General features: G+C 31.2%; 1 protein-coding gene across 4 annotated transcripts; it reads right to left on the minus strand.

Annotated features, from left to right (window-relative positions):
• Nucleotides 1–1,408: 1,408 nt before the first annotated feature.
• Nucleotides 1,409–18,487, minus strand: Sym (symplekin scaffold protein). Of its 4 annotated transcripts, none has more exons than XM_074135166.1 (21): nucleotides 18,302–18,487; nucleotides 17,824–17,928; nucleotides 14,468–14,664; nucleotides 13,079–13,312; nucleotides 12,637–12,792; nucleotides 12,402–12,550; nucleotides 10,328–10,482; nucleotides 10,056–10,247; nucleotides 9,713–9,883; nucleotides 9,392–9,538; nucleotides 8,681–8,822; nucleotides 7,595–7,805; nucleotides 7,016–7,202; nucleotides 6,695–6,936; nucleotides 6,430–6,608; nucleotides 6,162–6,322; nucleotides 4,700–4,829; nucleotides 3,558–3,745; nucleotides 3,272–3,448; nucleotides 2,240–2,326; nucleotides 1,409–2,163 (listed from the first exon to the last, which is right to left on the minus strand). In XM_074135166.1, the coding sequence occupies exons 2-21, from the start codon at nucleotides 17,908–17,910 to the stop codon at nucleotides 2,068–2,070; spliced, it is 3,288 nt and encodes a 1,095-aa protein (XP_073991267.1). In that variant the 5' UTR covers nucleotides 17,911–17,928; nucleotides 18,302–18,487; the 3' UTR covers nucleotides 1,409–2,067. The 4 variants fall into 4 exon arrangements, with proteins under 4 accessions (XP_073991267.1, XP_073991275.1, XP_073991295.1 ...); XM_074135174.1 differs by having other exon boundaries at nucleotides 18,252–18,487; XM_074135194.1 differs by having other exon boundaries at nucleotides 18,421–18,453.
• Nucleotides 18,488–18,495: the final 8 nt, after the last annotated feature.

Below are 18,495 nucleotides of genomic sequence, written 5' to 3' on the forward strand. Positions count from 1 at the left end.
TAATATGTAATGGAGATATAGGTGGAAAAGCGGAGACAGGACAACTTACTAGTGGAGACTACATCACCGCAGAACAGACTACTTAACATTCACTGCCCAAAAGTGCCGCTAATGATAGAAATCGTGTTCTACCAAGGAAAAGTACGCCAAACGCACACCCCTATGAGATGCTTCAATTGTAAAACATTTAGGCATAGTTCCTTGAAGTGCCAGGCAGTTGAAGCTATGAGTTATGGCTAATTCATATACGAAGGCGAGTGCAAACTGTCAATAACTTGCATAAACTATCGAGGAGACAATAATGTTCGATTTTCGGAGAAACAGATCTTTGCTTTCAATTGTAAAAACTTTAATAAAGGCCTCACCATGAGGCACAGGATCAGTGGTTGCAAGTAAAGATTAGGTGAGGTTACAAAGGAATTAGTTATCCTGTTAAGTTAAAGGCGCCCCATCCAGTGGCACTCTTTTTTTCAACCAGTGCTAATATGTAGTATGAAACAGCCAATAATTGATCCTTTCCCGGCCTTAAGGTAGGAGATCCACCACCCAAATTCGCCCTCAAGGGGCATCAAGTAGCCGAAAGGATACTAACTACTCCTACAAGTGGAGGTAGTGCAATTGGTATTTTAAGTCGACCTCCTCCGAAGGAGAGTAGAAAGTGGTGAGTCTACTCTACATTTTTGTGTTGAGCCTACATTTTTCGAGTGGAACAGGTCCCAAATTTGTCCCACCACTCTCATCCACCCTATTAAGAGAAAGAAGAGTAGAAATAAAAGAATAAAGAGTTCCCGTACCTGCTCACCAAAACTTAAGGGTCAGAATCGGAGAAAAAAATCTTACGTTTGGGGAAACAATTTTTAACCTAAGTCCAGTGTAAAGTATGGAAAAAAAATGTTTATAATATACATATAGAGTGGTGCTGTGAGCCTCACATTTTGTTTATAGTTTACTAGGGTGTATAAGTGATAAATTATTATGACGTGGCACTTCAGTGGAATGCTTAAGTTGTGGGGAACCTCACAAAAAAATCAATTTTTCTGGATGAATGTTTCTCACTGTGAAAAGTGTTTAAAATAAATAGTTGGAACAAACACAAGTTCAAAGAATATGGTTTGGTCATTTTGGGTGTATAAGCGGACAACTGAAGAAAAGAAAAAAGATTAGTTGAAAATAAAGGATTTGTCTTTACTTTTATTGTTTCTCTTTGGGTAAATTATAAGTGGATTAAACTACCACTGCTTGCACTTCGTGTACTTTATTGAACTAGGAATACTTTCTAAGAAGTTAGAAAGGAGTATAGAAATAAATCATTGTAAAAACCTAAAATTCAAATTTACATCAATCAATGCACCTGAAATATTTGGTTGAGGAATAAAAGAAAATCTTTGCGATTTCAAACAACATAAAATAAATCAAACAAAAACTATTATAATTTAATATATTATAACTAAATAAATTACGACATTTAAAAAAATACAATATATTTTTCGCTTAAAAATGTCTTACTTGCCGTACAAATAAAAAGTTGAATCGCCATCATTAATTTAATGACACTCCGTACCAAAAACATTTTGGGGTCCTTAATACTAATAAATATCGAAACTGATAAACAAAAAAAATTAACTTATGTACAAATTACATAAACTATAGGAGTATGAGGGAGTATTTTACATACTTAATCTAATCACATACAACTCTGAAACATGATGGGCCGAGGAATGTCATTCAGTTACTTCTTGATTCTATTTTAATTTTACGTCTTATTAATTTAAGTAATTCGAGTTGTCTAATATTCGTTATGGAACAGTAATTTATCTCAAAATTGAAAAAAAACCCGCAAAGTAAGTAAGGCTGTTTCATTTATAAAAACATCAAAGGCCCAAATTACATATATTTCTGTAAACGTTTTCAATAACAAAGACGGAAAATGATTTTTAACTAATATTCTTATTTATCAAGTCATTGCAGTATTATTATTAAGGCTAGTATCAATTAAAATCTTAACATTATCTACATTTTAACAGACGAATACAAAAAATATATAATACAAAATTAAAACGAAAAATATTATTCCAATCCAGGAGGTGCAGGTTCAGAAAATAATCTAGGTATATCATCTGGCTCTTCTTTCATGTCTATTGTCAGATCAGCAGGAGGAGACATCTGAAAAATTTGAATTTTAGTTCCTTTTCTTGAACAATAAATAAGAAGTGAACTCTATTCCTCCATTAAAACTTACTGGTTCTTCTTTGATTTGGAATTCTCTGATAATTGGGCTGGCAGGTCCTTGTAAAATATCCATTATGTTCTGTGGTATATGTGCTCTCTAAAACAATTCGCATTTTTAAAAAAATTGTTATTTACTTCCCTCACTTAGAATTAACCACACACTTTTTTATAACTTCTTTTTTTGATTAAATTTTCCTCAAGTTTTATACCAAACTATCTTCATTTTTATAATCAATTTTGAATATTAACTTTTCTTAAATAAATATTTTGTTATCAATTCTTATTTTATATTTTTTTTTAAATATAATAACTTCATTTGATTAACTAAGGAGGACGATATTGTTTAACTTGACCCTTCTTAGTTTGATCTAAAAATAAAAGTGGAAGGACTCAAACTATATTAGAAAAATCAGACGTCAAAACAATGATCATGTTTCCATTGCGATTTGGTTCCTTAAGGCACAATGAAAGACAGTACTTCAGAATTCATAACATCTCATTGCTCATCCGTACAAAGTCATATCCTAGCAACAAATTTTCAAAGAAAAGAATGATCTGGCCTATTTTATTAGCAACGAAATAGCAATTACTTTTCTTTTGGTGCAGTATTATTTTAGACCTGGGAAAGTTTTGCCATGCCATTCCATAATCTGAGACGTTTAGTCTGAAAACAATCAATTTCTTCTCTAGTTACAATTCTGTTCAAAGAATGAGAAATTCATCAATTTAGGGAAGAAATTGACGCACTTTCCATAAACTCGTTTACGCAATCAACACTTGTGTTCGTGCCTAACGTCACTACCGCTGAACAAGCAGCGTTAGTTTAAAATTCAATAATATTTGGCGCGCTTCTACAAAGAGTGCTTGGAAAAAATCATTCTCTTTATTATTTGGCATACCATGTTTGTTTCTTGAAAAGAGAATCAAAATCCAAATAATTAAAAAAAAAAAAATTTTTAGCAAAGATTCAAATATCAGATCAAAATGCTTATTTGGGTTTTATTCTTCTTTCATTTTGATTAACAACATTAAAATATCGTACTTGGTTTTCTGTAAACTCCATTATGTGATCAAGTAGAGGTTGTTTTAAATCTGGTGCTTCCTTAAATACATCAGCTAACTGTTGTGCTGGGAGTTGTAATAATACTTGGAAACTATGAGGCTGAGCCCTCTGACAGCACTTTATAAATCCTTCCCATACTTTCTTCTGTCTCCAAACCTGTTAAAAAAAATTTGTACTTGAACATGTATAAACGTACGTAATGTTTATTAATCGTAAGAATCGTAACATAATGTATCTTTTTAAGCAATTTTTGAAGGGACATTACCTGCTTCAATATCAGCCTTTGTAAAATATTCATTACGAATCCTATCAGACGAGGATAAAGGGACAGAGCTTGAATAACTGTCCTCATCAACAGTGTTGGAAGCGGTGTTACCTCCATTAAATGCTGCATGACAACAGCCAATACTTCTTGAGTATACGCTTGTTTGTCACTGAAGCACAATGAAGTAGCTAAAAAAAAAATTAGATACCATTAAAAACGAACGAAATTTGAATTATTTGTGAATATGGTTTTAAATAAATTTCCAAATGTCACTACTTCACGCTTTACATATTTTCTGATAAGTGCACTTGGAAGAAAATCAATAGGATAAATATTTGTTGGTTTTTAAAATATGATCTCTTGTACAAGCTTAGAATAATTATGATTAAACATTACACATACAAATTTTGCATGCTAGCTATAACGTAACTGTATTGATGAAGCGTGACCTCACTACCTACAAGAATCCCCACTAAAATTAATATTCCTGAAAAAAAAGGTCCAAACCAAAAACCAGGGGCGTTGGGACACTAGTTCGGAGCGGTAGACGACAAGCCAACTGGAATCTTTACGAAAAAAAAATGCTAAAAACTATACCAAAATATTCAGTAAAGTTTCCAAATTAAATTCCAAATTAGAATTTTACTTACAAGCTTGATTTCTATTAATGTTATCCAGGTGTTAGCGTCCAAAATTACCCCCCCCCCCCCAAAAAAAAAGGCAATTTACAGGGAAGCCTAAAAGATCACGAAAAATGAAGCTTCCTGGGAAAAGTTTTTGACTTCCATGTACAAAAAAGAAATCGTAGGAGCGATTTTTGAAAAAATTATATAATAACATCGCATCAAGAAAGCGACACTTCGATTTTTCAATTTTGATAGCGATATATTTAGTTTGAATTACTTAAGAAACGCTGATCCTAGGCAGATAGACAGATAGGGTTAGTTTGCAGAAAGAAAAATATTATAAAAATATAAAAGTTACTTAAAAAAAATATATATAAGAACTTTTATAAAAGTTTACAAAAACTTGAGATCTTTTTTAGTGAAAAAGGCCAAATCATCATCTACATCACTGATGAATTTAAAGTAATTAAATAAATAATAATTAAGATGATTAAATAACAGCTAAATTAAATATACCTTTAATGATAGTTTTAAGTTCACATTTGGCTGGATCTATTGTGTGCAGGGCTATCAATAGTTCTGATGGTGTAATTGGCGATGAGTATGCTCCAACTTCATTTGGCGAACACAATAATCTATTGAACACCTGTTCCACAAAGATTAAGATATAGATATTTTGTACAAAAACTGTGTTATTAGGGAAGGGATTGGCTGAGTGGTTAGCGAATACTGGATCCAACGCGGAGATCACGGGTTCGAATCTAAGAGCTGCTGGCCCTAAGAATAAGAAGCTTCTAACAGCTCACTGTTTGGTGATGGACAGTGTGTTGTGTCTGTAATGAGAGAATTGGTCCGGAAGCCGGTAGTGCACTGAAAAAAGCTCCAATATCCTCAGTTGATGCGTCTTAAATAAATAAAAATAAATAAATAAAACCTACTATAGAAGGGAAATTTATGAGACGAGTTAATGATCATTAAGAAAAGGGTTAGAGATGTCTAAAAATTTCTGTATGCTGATCTAAACCAACTTGTCTGCAAAAGGTAGCCAGTTAAACCAGGATAATTTTTTACTATTTTACTTTTTATTTCTTGTTATTGATCTTTTTTACAGGTAGCATTGCAAGCTCCTTAAAAAAATCACACCTTTACTAAGGAGAAAAGTAATTTAAAAAAAAAAATCAATCTACTTCTTCTTACTGTTTTTTTGTTTTTTTTTTTTGGCGCATCAACAGCTGAGGTTATTAGCGCCTTCTTACTGTTATTATTTCTATTTTTATTTATATATTTCTAAGGAGTGATGTTAAACATAACTCTTTTGTCAAATACTTTTTTCTTTACTACTTTTAACCGATTTGTCACCATCTCCTGGAGATGATAGGAATGGCTTACTTTATAAATAAGAATGTTGATGAATGACATGGCAGTTTGTGGAATCTTTCTCAAATTATAACACCTTATGATTAAGATACTTTTAGGAAATTGTCTTTCAGTTACGTTCATTGCCCATGCTACTGGTTGGTACTCGCAGAGCCTTTTGGGCAAATTAATAGGAAGCTAAATATTCAAAATAGAGTCAAATAAAAACGGTTAAGACCCACTTAAGAAAAAATTTAGTTTCGTCAGAGATGCTGAAATCCCTTGTGCAATTGAAATTTTTACAAATTTGAGGAGCAATTTCTAGTCCAATCTTGAAAAACGTACTTCTAATAATCAAAACTTAGAATAGGAACTTTTTATTCATTTAATTCCCTAGTAACTCCAAACCAAATTTTTTTGCGAATTTTTCTCCTTTTCATGGAAACAAGATTACATTTTGAACAATATGTTAAAAATCAGATGAGAGAAATCCGAAAAGCTCAAATATCTGATGAAATCTGCATGAGGACTCTGATTAGTTTAGTTTAGAAGAATTATAATTTCTAAAACAAGAGTAATGGTTCTAATTTAAATTTACTACAATTAACAACAATAATTTTACCTCTTTTACAACTATAGGATTAAGTTTAATTAGTTTTGGAAGAGCAGCAATAATTTCGTTTTTAGTAAGACCATTAAGTACTGGGATCAGAAACCTAACGTCCGAAACCCGTGTGTGATAGAGATCTCTTACTCGTGCTACCAATTCCATGCTCGGCGCAGCTGGAATAAAAAATTATTTTTATATTAATAATTTTAAATGCAATCACTTCTTTTCAGGCGTGAATTGTAATTATTAACTAATTGTAAACATAAGCAATGAAACTTACATTTATCTGTTAGAATGTGAATCAATCGAGTAACTAAAGTTTCTGAACCTTTCGGACACTCTTCGACAAGTTTTAATAATTCTGGAGAATCCATTCCCATTGCTCTTACTGGATGTTCAACAACTCTTAATATGGTTCTTTTTACATCTGCAACTGTTTGGATATAAACCCTTGCTAACCTTAAAAAGTAATTAAATTCCTTTATTAAAATAACATTCATTTGATACTAATTAGAAAGTATAATAAGATATATTATGTTTATTACTCGTGTATAAGTTGCTGGTTAATAGGTAGCAGCGAAAGGTAAAGATAAAGACAGGCTTTAATACTATCATCGGTCCAAACAGAAGAAATCTGTGGACGGCCTTTTTCCACTCCAAACAATGTTACTGGTGGTTTGGGTGGCTTTAAAAATCCTAGATAATATATTGCATGTTCTTCTATATGCGTCCGCATGTCATCCTTTGGGTACAAATCAACTACATGTCCGATGGCAGCCTCACGAATCTGTTTGTTAAAAATTAAAATAAATTAATACTGTAAGTAAAATATAAATGTTAAGGTAGTAATAAAAATCTAAACTAACATCATTCGATTGATGAGCCGTATTTTCAAGAAGAATGCTTAAAAAAGCGAATTGTTTAGGAGGTCGCATTAAAATTAGGTTATATATAATATTTAAACCGAAAACTTCCACTGAACTGAACTCTTTCAAAAGGGTAGTAATATCATCTGTAATGAGTGGGACTTCTAAACAAATCCTTGTCAAAATCCTGTAAGCAAAAATCACATCAAATTAGATTAATACCATTTAAAGCAAATTTCAATACTATTTTTGAAAGTGGCCAACATATTGAAAAGAGGAGAAAATTATTTAATATCTCTTTTATTAGCTCTCTTTTATAGACCGAAAAGAAAGATTACGAGGAAAAAGAGCCTTCTACAATCTCCTAAAAAGAGTTAATGACCAGCTAAAGACGTAAAGATTATTATAGGAGATTTTAATAAATTGGGTGATAGACGATTCCAAAACTAAAGACGTAATTAAATAAAAAAATAAATAAAATAAAACAAATGAAGAATATTAATTTAGAATTTAAATGATTAAAAAATGAAGGTTAGACTATATTTAAATCAGATTATTTTTTACACATATTCAACTTACGCCTCTCGATCTTTCATTTCTTTGTTATTAATAACTGCATTTATTAATGTGCAAACATAATTGTCATAATGTTTGTCAAAATTCTGATTTTCTTCCAGCTGGTTGGGTGCTCTTTTTGTAAAACCTTGTAAAAAGCTGTATTCTTCATATGCCCAACTAAGTGCTAAATTTATCTGATTTTTTAGATCTGCCAAGATGAATTGAAGAACGGCTAAAAAAAATATATTTAAAAAATTGAATTACTAACTTCTCAAATTGCTACACTAAATAAAAAATAACTTCAGGAATAGAGAAATAGCTTCTATTACTTTCTCTAAAATGAAGTGATGCTATCATAACAAATTTTCGAAACTGAGATCTCCCGAAAATATACATTTAGAGGTCCCCTGAACACATAAAACACCTACAAAACTGTTATTGGCATGGAGTGTTTTAGCACATGGTGTGAGTGTGACAGACCATCTCAAAAACGAAAAGTCACATACAGCTTGATATTTGTTAAGTTACTGCTGTTGTGCTGTTGCTTCGGACCCAAAGATTTTTACCGAAATCCGTCAATAGAAAATACAACATTATTATTGCGATTTTAGGTTTTTAGATTGCAAAAATTTTTTTCACTTTGTTTTTTGCATTTTTTTTTTTCAGGAAAATAAGGTTCTCAGAGAATTTCCACGTAAAGCATAACCTTTAACATATTATTAATTTTAGGTTCAATACAATAATTATAAAATGAAAGTTTAGCGGGCAAGAAGAATAATCTACTACTGTAACACTTCTTATAACTTCCAAAGTAAAATTAAACTGTTTTTAATTAGAAAAAGGTGATATACAAAAATAATGTAAGAAAATAAAAAATAGATTTAAATCTTAATATTAATAATATTTATAAGTATATGTTTCTTATTCTTTTATAGATATGTGCGGAACCCAAATTATATGCATAACTATGATTTATCAACTTGTGATCAATCTCATTGCATTATTTTAAAGTTTCCTTTTTATAATGTTTGATTTCTTGAGCAAATAAAGCCTTTTTAAACAAAAGTCACTTAATTGACCAAACCAAGTAAATTGATGTAAACATACCTGATCTTATTCTCTCGCCAAATGAAGACGCAATTGATGCTACTAATTTTAAACGTACGTTACTAACGCCACCTGTAATTGCACTTTTCTCTGCTTTTAATACCCTCTGTATAGCAGATACTTGTAAATTTTCTCGTGCTTCCTGCAAAAAAAAGTAATAATATTAATAAACAAATAAATAAATAAAATAAAATACAGAATGTAAATATTATCATCTTGTCTAAGTACATGTTAACAGCCCTGAAGATGATTGAATTAAGTAATCACTTGAAGTATCCCACCCTAGCTTAAGGACAGAAAACGCATTATGGTTCCCTTTCTAACTTTTTAATGGAGGTCTATAGGATATATATATATATATAAAATCCAAATATTAAATATTTCAACACAAAAGTAGAAGTTATAAAACTATTCTTTTATTTATCTACAAACAAATGATCATGACTCCATGCCTCCCATTCTATTGTTCTAATGCCTACACACAACCACTCAATTTAAAATTCTTATTTACTTCTTTTTTCTGATCGGACTCCTGCGATTCTATGATAAAGAATGGATGTTTGTGAAACGTTTCAACAATATTTTTTCAATGCTCTTCTTTTAAAATATACTAATTTAATACAAATATATATCGCAATGAAATCTAGTCTTAAAAATGTAAAAAAAAAACTAAAAATATTTAACTAAAAGGACTAAAAAGACGGTACTTACCGCATTCAAGGGATACATCTCAAGTTTCAAGGGTTTTGAAGAAGTTTTAGTACCAGAAATATCTTCTTCCATGCCTTCATCTAAAGAAATGGATGGAATAATTATTTGACTATTTTCTTCTTCATCATCTTCTATTAAAGTTGTACGCTTGAAATAATGAATGAAAATTAAAATAAACAAGTATTTCTATCCATTTAATAATAATAATTATTATTATTACTATTGGAGCTAGGTAGTTTTTTTTTTAAGGTGAAGAGAAAGTAATAATATCGAAAATAGTAAAAATTCTATTTTGCTCTTTGATATGAAATTACTACTTACCACGGGTACTTTTTGATTTTTAGCAACAGTTGCTCCAGGACCTAGACCAGCAGCATTTAATTGAGTGGCTAACAGTCTAGCGACATGCTTTATTTGTCCCTGCGTACCTGCCGCCGCAATAGGTGTATAGGTTGCGCTAAACAATGGTGGCATTGTATCTGGTAGGGAACTCTGTTAATTTAAAGAAGTATTAAGATAACATTAATACAATATCAATATCAAAATAAAGTATCAAACCTTTTTAAAATATATTTATAATAAATATAATAACATGTATGTTATACAATGAATAAAATTTTAAAACATCAAACCTTTTGGTAAAAAGATTGGTAAATCTACTTACCATCCCAGTAATAACTAGATTGGCCGCTAATTCTGGGGTTAATCTTTCAATTATAAATTGTTCTGTGATATCAATAGCCGATTCACTTATTGCTGAAGTGTCATCTAGTCTCATTTTCTTTAACGGGACATCAGAATTAGATTTTTTGGGTCTTTTCTTTATTTCTTCTAACTTAGGATAGGCTTTCATAACCTAAACAAAACACATATTTCTAATTTAGAACTCTAGAAGTTTGTTTAATTTAAATAATTAATCAATAAAAGAACACAAACCTCATGAGTTGTTGCTCCAAGATCAGTAAGAAGGGTAGTAATATTTGTATGATATTCTGCAGAAGCTGGATGTCGTAATAAATTTAACAGTTGCATTTTTAAATGCTTTCTAACAGAATTAACTTGAGATGTTGAGAGGGTTGGGGGTAAGTTCACTAAAAGTAAGTACATAATTAAACAAATAAAAATGACAACAAAGTTTTATAATTGATGCAATCTGCAAATAACTGTAGCAATGAACACCAATCGGCAAGATTGGCAGCCTTATTGAGCAAGCGAAAATTCTTCACTCAAGAACTGTAGCGACAAGAACAAGAAATAAATAAAATTTGGATAAAACTATCAAAATATATAGTGTGAAACGATCACGCCAATTTTTCTTTCTGAAGTTATAAATACATAAGCCATTTATGTAACTATACACAAACGCATACAATGAACAATAATTAGAAAACAGTTGACATAATACAATTTTTCTATTTCAATCTGAGAACATACAGGCTTAATCAGGCACATTTCTTAGTAAATAAAATTAACCCATTTTTCCTAGCAATAGGAACTTTCTAAAGAAAGTAAAACAAAATGCAAAAGTAGTGAACAAACATTTTTGACTATTAGACAAAGAACAATTTTTTATCTCCACCCTTACTTTATTTTATTTTAATTTTTTGTATCGGTTTAAGAATAAAAGATATTAATGTTATTATTATCGTTTATACTACTTTAATATTATTATTGTTGTAGGAGATTGCCCTTAGAATTGTCATTACTTGTGAATCTTTTCCATTCTTCTCTGTTTTTTGCAAGCTGCATCCAAGCCACTGTGCCTACAGTCTTTTAAAATTAGAGTTCCAACGAAGAGTTTTGGTCTAACAACTTTCTTTAATGTGTGACTTAGATACCAGCTTGTTATTTCTGACGAACATCTTACATTTTCTTGCCTGCAGATATGGCCTACCCAATTAGATTTCAGTTATCAACATTATTGTTTCACCAATATCTGTAATACCTGATTGAGCCTAACCAGTTGTATCTAGTTATTCTTCTTTTTATCCTTTAAAAAATATTCAGTGTTATTCTCTCCATTTTCCTTATTACGACCTTTAATTTTTCTATAACTTCTACTTTTAATATCCAAGTCGCACAACCGTAGGTTGCGGTCAGAAAAACACATTTTATGAGTAATTTTCTATTCATTTCTTCTGAAATATTTTTATTTTGTATTTTCTTAATTACATTAATATCTTTGTATTTAAGAAATAATATTTTCTAAAAATTTAAATGACTTTGTTTATCCATAAACTACAATTTGTATCAGTCTTTATAAACGTTCAAGAAGAGTTCTTGATGAACTTTAAATTGGCTTATTGGAAACCTAGCTGCTGCTCTAAAAACTCTTACAGACACTTCAAAGTACAGCTTTTCATAACATCTGGGTTTAAATTTTTTAATTGACTGATATTTACATGATTTCGGGTCTTCCACTATAGTCGAGTTTGTAGTTGCTGCATCACAACTGCATGCCATATCGAGCGTTGATGTCTGTTATGGAATACCAGAAAGTGAATATCTAACTTCAGCGGAAACAAATATTTGCATAGTGGGTTTAATATTTTCTTTATCCAACCGAATATATTCTTTTTAGAACTCGTGAAAGTCTTTTCACGTACTAGTAATAGCGAACAGCATAAAAAATCGGTGTAATAAGTCAAAATAAAATAAATAAATAAATAAGCAAGTATCAGAAAGAACTATATATAGTCTTATATATACATACATGATTTAAGGCGAGTTATATGAAGTTATTGGCGCCCGAGAACATAAATGAAGTTATCAGTGATATACAAATCCCAAATACATAGTTGCTGCAATTGTAGCTCTAGAGCTCATATTTATAGACTTGCTTTCAAATAGATCAGATTATGTGCTTCTAAGAAGTGAAACTAGACTAGAGTTTCATAAAAGACACTAGAATAATTTCCGTCAGGTTATGGGGTGCAACCACAGACGACCGCTACCGCCAGTTGTTATTAATAATATTGTAAGTTTAAAATAAATTTTAAAAAATTCTTACTGTGTAATGTCTCTAGAGCAGCTACGACTTTACCCATAAATATTGGTCTTAATTTAGCTATAGTTGTAAGAGATCCCATGCAAGCCATTAAATTTGCGCTACTTATATGATGTGATCCATGAAATTTTATCATTAAATCAAAAACACTCCTAAAACGCCAAAAAATTAATTTCAGTATTTATTATATTTTAGTATAATTTAATGTTTATTATAACCAATCAATTTTTATACTGACATAGCTTCTTCTTCAAGTTTTCTTCGCCTGGCTACTTTAAGTGTTAATGGAACATCCTCTAATGAAAAATCGTTGTTCCTTTTTATACTCTCAGCTTCAGGATAAGTTTGTAATAGCACTAGCATTTCAAGGAACTTAACAATTTGTGTTCTCAGTCTAAAATAAATTTATGATATCAATAATGCATTTTTTTAAAATACGTTTATTATTAGTTTAAAAATTTTGCTACGTTTACATTAACAGAAAATCTAGAGCTTCATCAGAAAGAATGCATTTAAATACTCCGGAGAATAATATCCATCTTTAGAATTTTTTTTAAAAGTTAGATCTTTAAAAGATTATAATTGTAATTTAAGATTTATACATAAAAGTTAAAACAGTATTTTACAAAAAATATATAATGTACAATGTGCATGGACAAAATTTTACTATCATCACCTACCCATCATTTTCGCTGTCAACCATATTTATAATAAAACCTTTCATATTGGTGGTAACTGACCAGACTTTTTGCATATTTTCTGTCACGGATGGTGCTCTTGCCAACCACATTAGAACTATACGATATAGCTGTGTAACACATTGTACCACCCTTTTTTGTACTTGAGGTGTGCGATCTTGCAATAAAATTTGTATATTAACAATTACTTCAGGTAGTATCTCGCAATCTTTTTTACTAAACAGACAAAAAAATATCTTAAAAAAATAATTAAAATAATAAGAGAAAAATAACAGCATGCTATTATTTTAATAAACTATAAACTGTTAAATGAAAAAAAAAAAAAATCTGACTCCACAGTTTTTCGGTTTTCAACCTGTATAATAATTATTATAATAAAATTAAGAATATTTCAAATTAGAAAAATCGTGTTAAGCCGAATAACACATTAAAAAAATTGTTTTTTGACATTTTTTAGCGCAAATTTTAAGTTTTAAGAAAATGTTATTGGGTAAATTGCAATAATAGTAAGTGGTGTGAGAGCTTCCACCAGATTTTTTTGTTGCTTTAGTTAGAAAAAATTATCCAATCGTGCTGATTTTAGTTCATAAATTTTCACCGGAAAAATCAGTTTTGAAGTCCCCCGAGTAAGAAAAAGTGACTGAAAGTATGGCTGCAGTAAGGTAATTGTTAAGTGTTGCGTAAGGCGTGATCAGTGTAACTCGAAAACAGTAAATCGCGGAAAATTAAAATTTGGTATTCCGAATTGGTGGCATCACGGGATCTGACAGAAAGCGTTTCGACAAAACCAGCCAACTGAAAGTGCCACTTTACTAAATCAATTTTCAGTTTTCACTTTCTAAAATTTTCTCTCGAAAATGGCTCTAATGATTCGATTATTTTTGAATACTTCTTACAAATATTTGTATCCATTACTTTTATATGAGTAATTTTCTAATAGTTCTTAAAACATTTCAGAGAGAGGTGATGGTTAGCTGACCTCTTTAAGGAATTTAAATGCAATGAGCAGCCTTATCACCAGTATAATATTAAAAGAAAAAAAATGCAAGAAATATTTTTCATTTGAAGAAAATCGATAGAGAAAAAATATGAGTTTCAAGAAAATTCCAAACTGCTTAAAATTTACGTAAATTAATTTTCAAAAAGAGAAAGTGAGAGTTTGCAATTGATTTACTTTACTACTTCATATGAGAGAATCAATCCATTGCACGTGTCGGGTGGGGAACATGATAATAAAATTAATATATTTTATTTCAATGAACTATAATAAAACTGTTTTATTACCATTAACTTACTTCAAAGAACTTATCCATTTTATAGCGACAATCGTTAAACAAATACCAATAAAAATTGAAAACAGATTTTACTTACATCGCTTCTTCAATAAAGCTGACAACAAATTTTCTAATATCACCATTGCGGTCATTTTGGAAAGCTAATATTTCAACTACAAAGTTCTGGAGTAATGAAGGTTCTTTACAAAGTAATATATCTTGAACTCTGTTTAATATTTCTAATTTCATTTGAGGATCAGGACAGAGTGTAGCTTCATTTAACAAACTGATTACCTAAAACAGAGAATATTGTTATGAATATTGATTATCAGACGATAAGAGACAGCTTGGTTAGTTAGAAATTTTCCTACACGAATAATCTCCAATTCTGAAAAGAGAAGAAAATACAAAACTTGTCTGAATTACGAAAAAACAAAAAACAGACAAGCTACACTGATGTTGTCTGGGATTGTGGATCCAATATGTGTTCAAAATTAAGTATCCGCTGTACAATAGCTTGTCAACGGTTCTGATAATCAGAGTAGGAGCTTTACAAGTAATTTTTTTTTTTTTGCGTACAAACAGGAAGAGATACATACTAATGTCTGTAGTTATGTCCGCAGCGCTGCAATGTGCAGTGTGAGACGGAAACTTAGTGAAGTCAAGTTCTCTATATTAAACTGCACTGATCAACCTCAGATGATATATAAAAAACCAAAATATGGGGGATGGACAGTGTGTCTGTAACGGGAGAACACTGTTCGGAGGCCAGCAGTGCACTGACAAAAGCTCCGGGCGTTAATTACCTCAGATGTTAAAGCGCCTTAAATCATTTTAAAAACACTGATAAACTAAAGGGCTTATCACCATATGCATTCATCTCATGATACATTAGGCACTCTATTAGCAAGTTCATTCTACACTTTACACTAAAGGACAATAATTTTTTAAGTTGCAAGGAATTTGGCCTTGATGTGTACATAAACAATCTATAGATCTTTCTCACAATTCTAACTCTCGACAGTAAGAATAGAAAAAAATAAATAAAGAATAAAATCATTCAACAGGGTTACATTTGATTGATCAAAAATTAGAAATTACAGGCAATATTCGGAACATACTCATAAATTATATTTATTTTCCACTTCCTATACACAGCATTAATCAGAGTACGAATATGACAAAATTAATTAGAAGTGATAAGTGCCGAATACTGACAGCTAAAAAAAACTGCTTCTCGAAAAGGTAAGATATAACTACTAAATAAAATTGAGCAGTTCTCCTTCGCACATGCTGGAAAAAACTAATGAAAGAAAATTCCATTTGCAAATAATACAGTAACGCGTATTAAATGGAGCAGGAAGATCTAAGCGGCACAGAGGCACTGATTATTGGACAATTGTAGAGTGTATAGAATCCTAGGAGAATGCTCGCGCTCTGTGCAATGCAGATTGAGAATCTAAGGAATGAATGCAATTTCGAGTTTATTTAATTGACTTTAATAGATCTTGAACTGTTTTAAAGGTAATCAGTGTAAATACTTAATGTGAGAGTTGGATAAAACTAGGGTTTTCTATCGGTCGGGGCAAGGGATCCATCTCTGGCTCAGGTACTATGCTTTAAGAGTCTATGCTTTGTTCTGGAAAAACCAATAGTTGTTTCAGGAGGTTTACGTATCTTTTTTTTCTTCAATTACGCCAGTGATTGAGGCAGTAAAGCCATCAGACTTCATGCAACCCAGTTTAATTTGGCCCTTTTTAAAACCAGTCGAGGTGGACGATAACTTTTTTTGTCCTAAACAGAATGAACCTGGAGAAAATTATAGGCGGAGTAGCCTAAAACAAGCCGCCCTAAGTGCTCTTCTTAGCAAATCATTTATGAATCTTCCTAGGGGTATCCCTCAGTTCTGCTGAGTCAGTTCTTACACTCCGTCAAAGGCAGAGGTAGATGGCTAGCACACTTTACAATAAATTTCTAATATATACGCATTAAATAAAATCCAAGCACAAGACCAGGAATATAACATAATAGTGCAATACACCTTATCGTTTACTTTAATCTTAAATTATTTTCAAAATACTTAATAAGCTAGGGAGATGTATTTTTAGGAATGAAACTGGAAAGATTTAATAAATGCTATCTGGGCAATTACTTAACAGGATGAATGTTTTAAAATTAAGACTTGTGCTTGTACTGAGAAAGAGCCTTAAAGATGACGAGATGGTTTCTTCGACTAAACAACCTCATCCCTTAACTGGGCCTGTAGCGTGTCTCTGGAGCAGTTTTCCCGCACCATGCTGGCATAAGGGAGCAACAAAGTTGCAAATCAGTTGGGAGGAATGGAACATCTACACTATACGGTGGTCTAGAACCTGTCCTTGGAATTCTCTAGGACACCATGATAACAACCCTGGAGAGCAAACGATAATTCTTGAAGACCAATCTAGGAATTGAATACAAGATTAGGGTTATGCCCCATCTAGTAAATCCAGGCTGGGGGAGACCCAAAAGATGGGTAAGAAACAGATTATTCTAGGTAATTAATTATGGGTAGGTTCTGAAAACCACTTCTTATGGCGGAGTGTTTTGACACAGAACCTCTAAGTTTGCCAGTTGGAGGAGGAAACGTCTTCTCAGATCCTCATGTCAGTTGACACGAGGTTGCTGTAAAAAATATTTGACACTGCGGCCAGAAGAGATCAATCGCAAAGAAAACTAGTGGGAAAGATTCTGAGCCATGTGAAAAAAAAGGTTATACCTATTAAACAATTCAGGGGTTGGTAAAGAAAGCCTTCAGGCTACAGTGCTATGTGAAAACTAGATCCGCTCTGTGAGTCAATAATAATCGTAATACGAATATTCAACGTTTTTGCAGCATGGGAACCTTATGCATTTCTTAAGAAAAATGTAGGTTAATTTCAAGTTAAAAGTTAAAATAAAAGAAAAATATCAAACAAGTGAATGATGTTTAGGAAATGCAGAACAGGCTACAAGAATTAAGATTACAAGAGCTTATAGTATGCTCCATATCAAATAATCTTGATGTCCGTGAGACGTCAAATAGGGTATGGAAAAAAAAACTGTTCAGAATTACAAGCTAATGAGAAGTCAAACCATAAGATAGACTTAATAAAATCAATTGCTTGATTTTTCTTCTTTTCCACTGATCTTTCTTCATTATTCCAGCAACATTTTCCAATTTTTTCTCAAGTTACAATTATTTCCCATTATTGCTCTTGAACTCAAGAACACATTTTCTTGAGCCAAGATTAACAGTGGATACCAGATTGAAAGAGAAATTAAAAAGGTGACATCTAGTTGAATTTTTTAAGCCTATTAGACCACTCTGTCTAGAACCAATTTTAAGATTCTTGAATTTTCTGCTGATGATTTTTTCCAAGATATCATTTCCAAAACTTGCAAAATAAGTTAATTCAAAGTAAAAGTTCTCACCTTATTATAATTAGGTCTTTCTCTACCTTGACCATCCTCATCATCCATAAAAAACTGTGCAGCTGCACTTCTCCTTGAATCATCCATTTGTGCAGGTTTCTAAAACTAATTATAATGATGATTGTCATAGCTATATAACTTAGCAAACTGCTTCGAATGAATTTGTTATTTGCTAGGAAATAAAAAAGTGAAATTTTGAAGAAATTAAAGTAAAATTACTCTTATTATTAAAGAAGAGTTGCTTAAAATTTTGAAAATCTTACTCATCATTAGTCTTGTTAGACCTGTAAGCTATGATGTTCTAATGCTTTCACACATTCACAAAACTAGCAAAATTATATCATGCGTACCAATAATGCAGAACATAAATTGAGGTCAAAATGACTAGAAATTTGTTTAAATAAAAAAAAGTATTAAAATATGTTTACTTTAATTTCTACTAATGCTAATTGATAACGATGCCCTGAACTATACTAACCCGACCTAATTATAATTTTGGAATGATATATATCATCAATTTTCCAGGCCATAAAATTACAAATGTAACCAATCGGTCTTATAAGCAGAACCGGTAAATAGTGTACATGTACAACCTACAATAATTTTCTTTTTCATCAATCATGGATAGGCAGGGGTGCCAGTTAAATGCCATATGTTCAACTGAACACCATT

Source organism: Rhodnius prolixus, unplaced genomic scaffold (assembly GCF_049639745.1).
Source record: "Rhodnius prolixus isolate KJV_2025 unplaced genomic scaffold, Rpr scaffold_1, whole genome shotgun sequence".
Taxonomy (NCBI): domain Eukaryota; kingdom Metazoa; phylum Arthropoda; class Insecta; order Hemiptera; family Reduviidae; genus Rhodnius; species Rhodnius prolixus.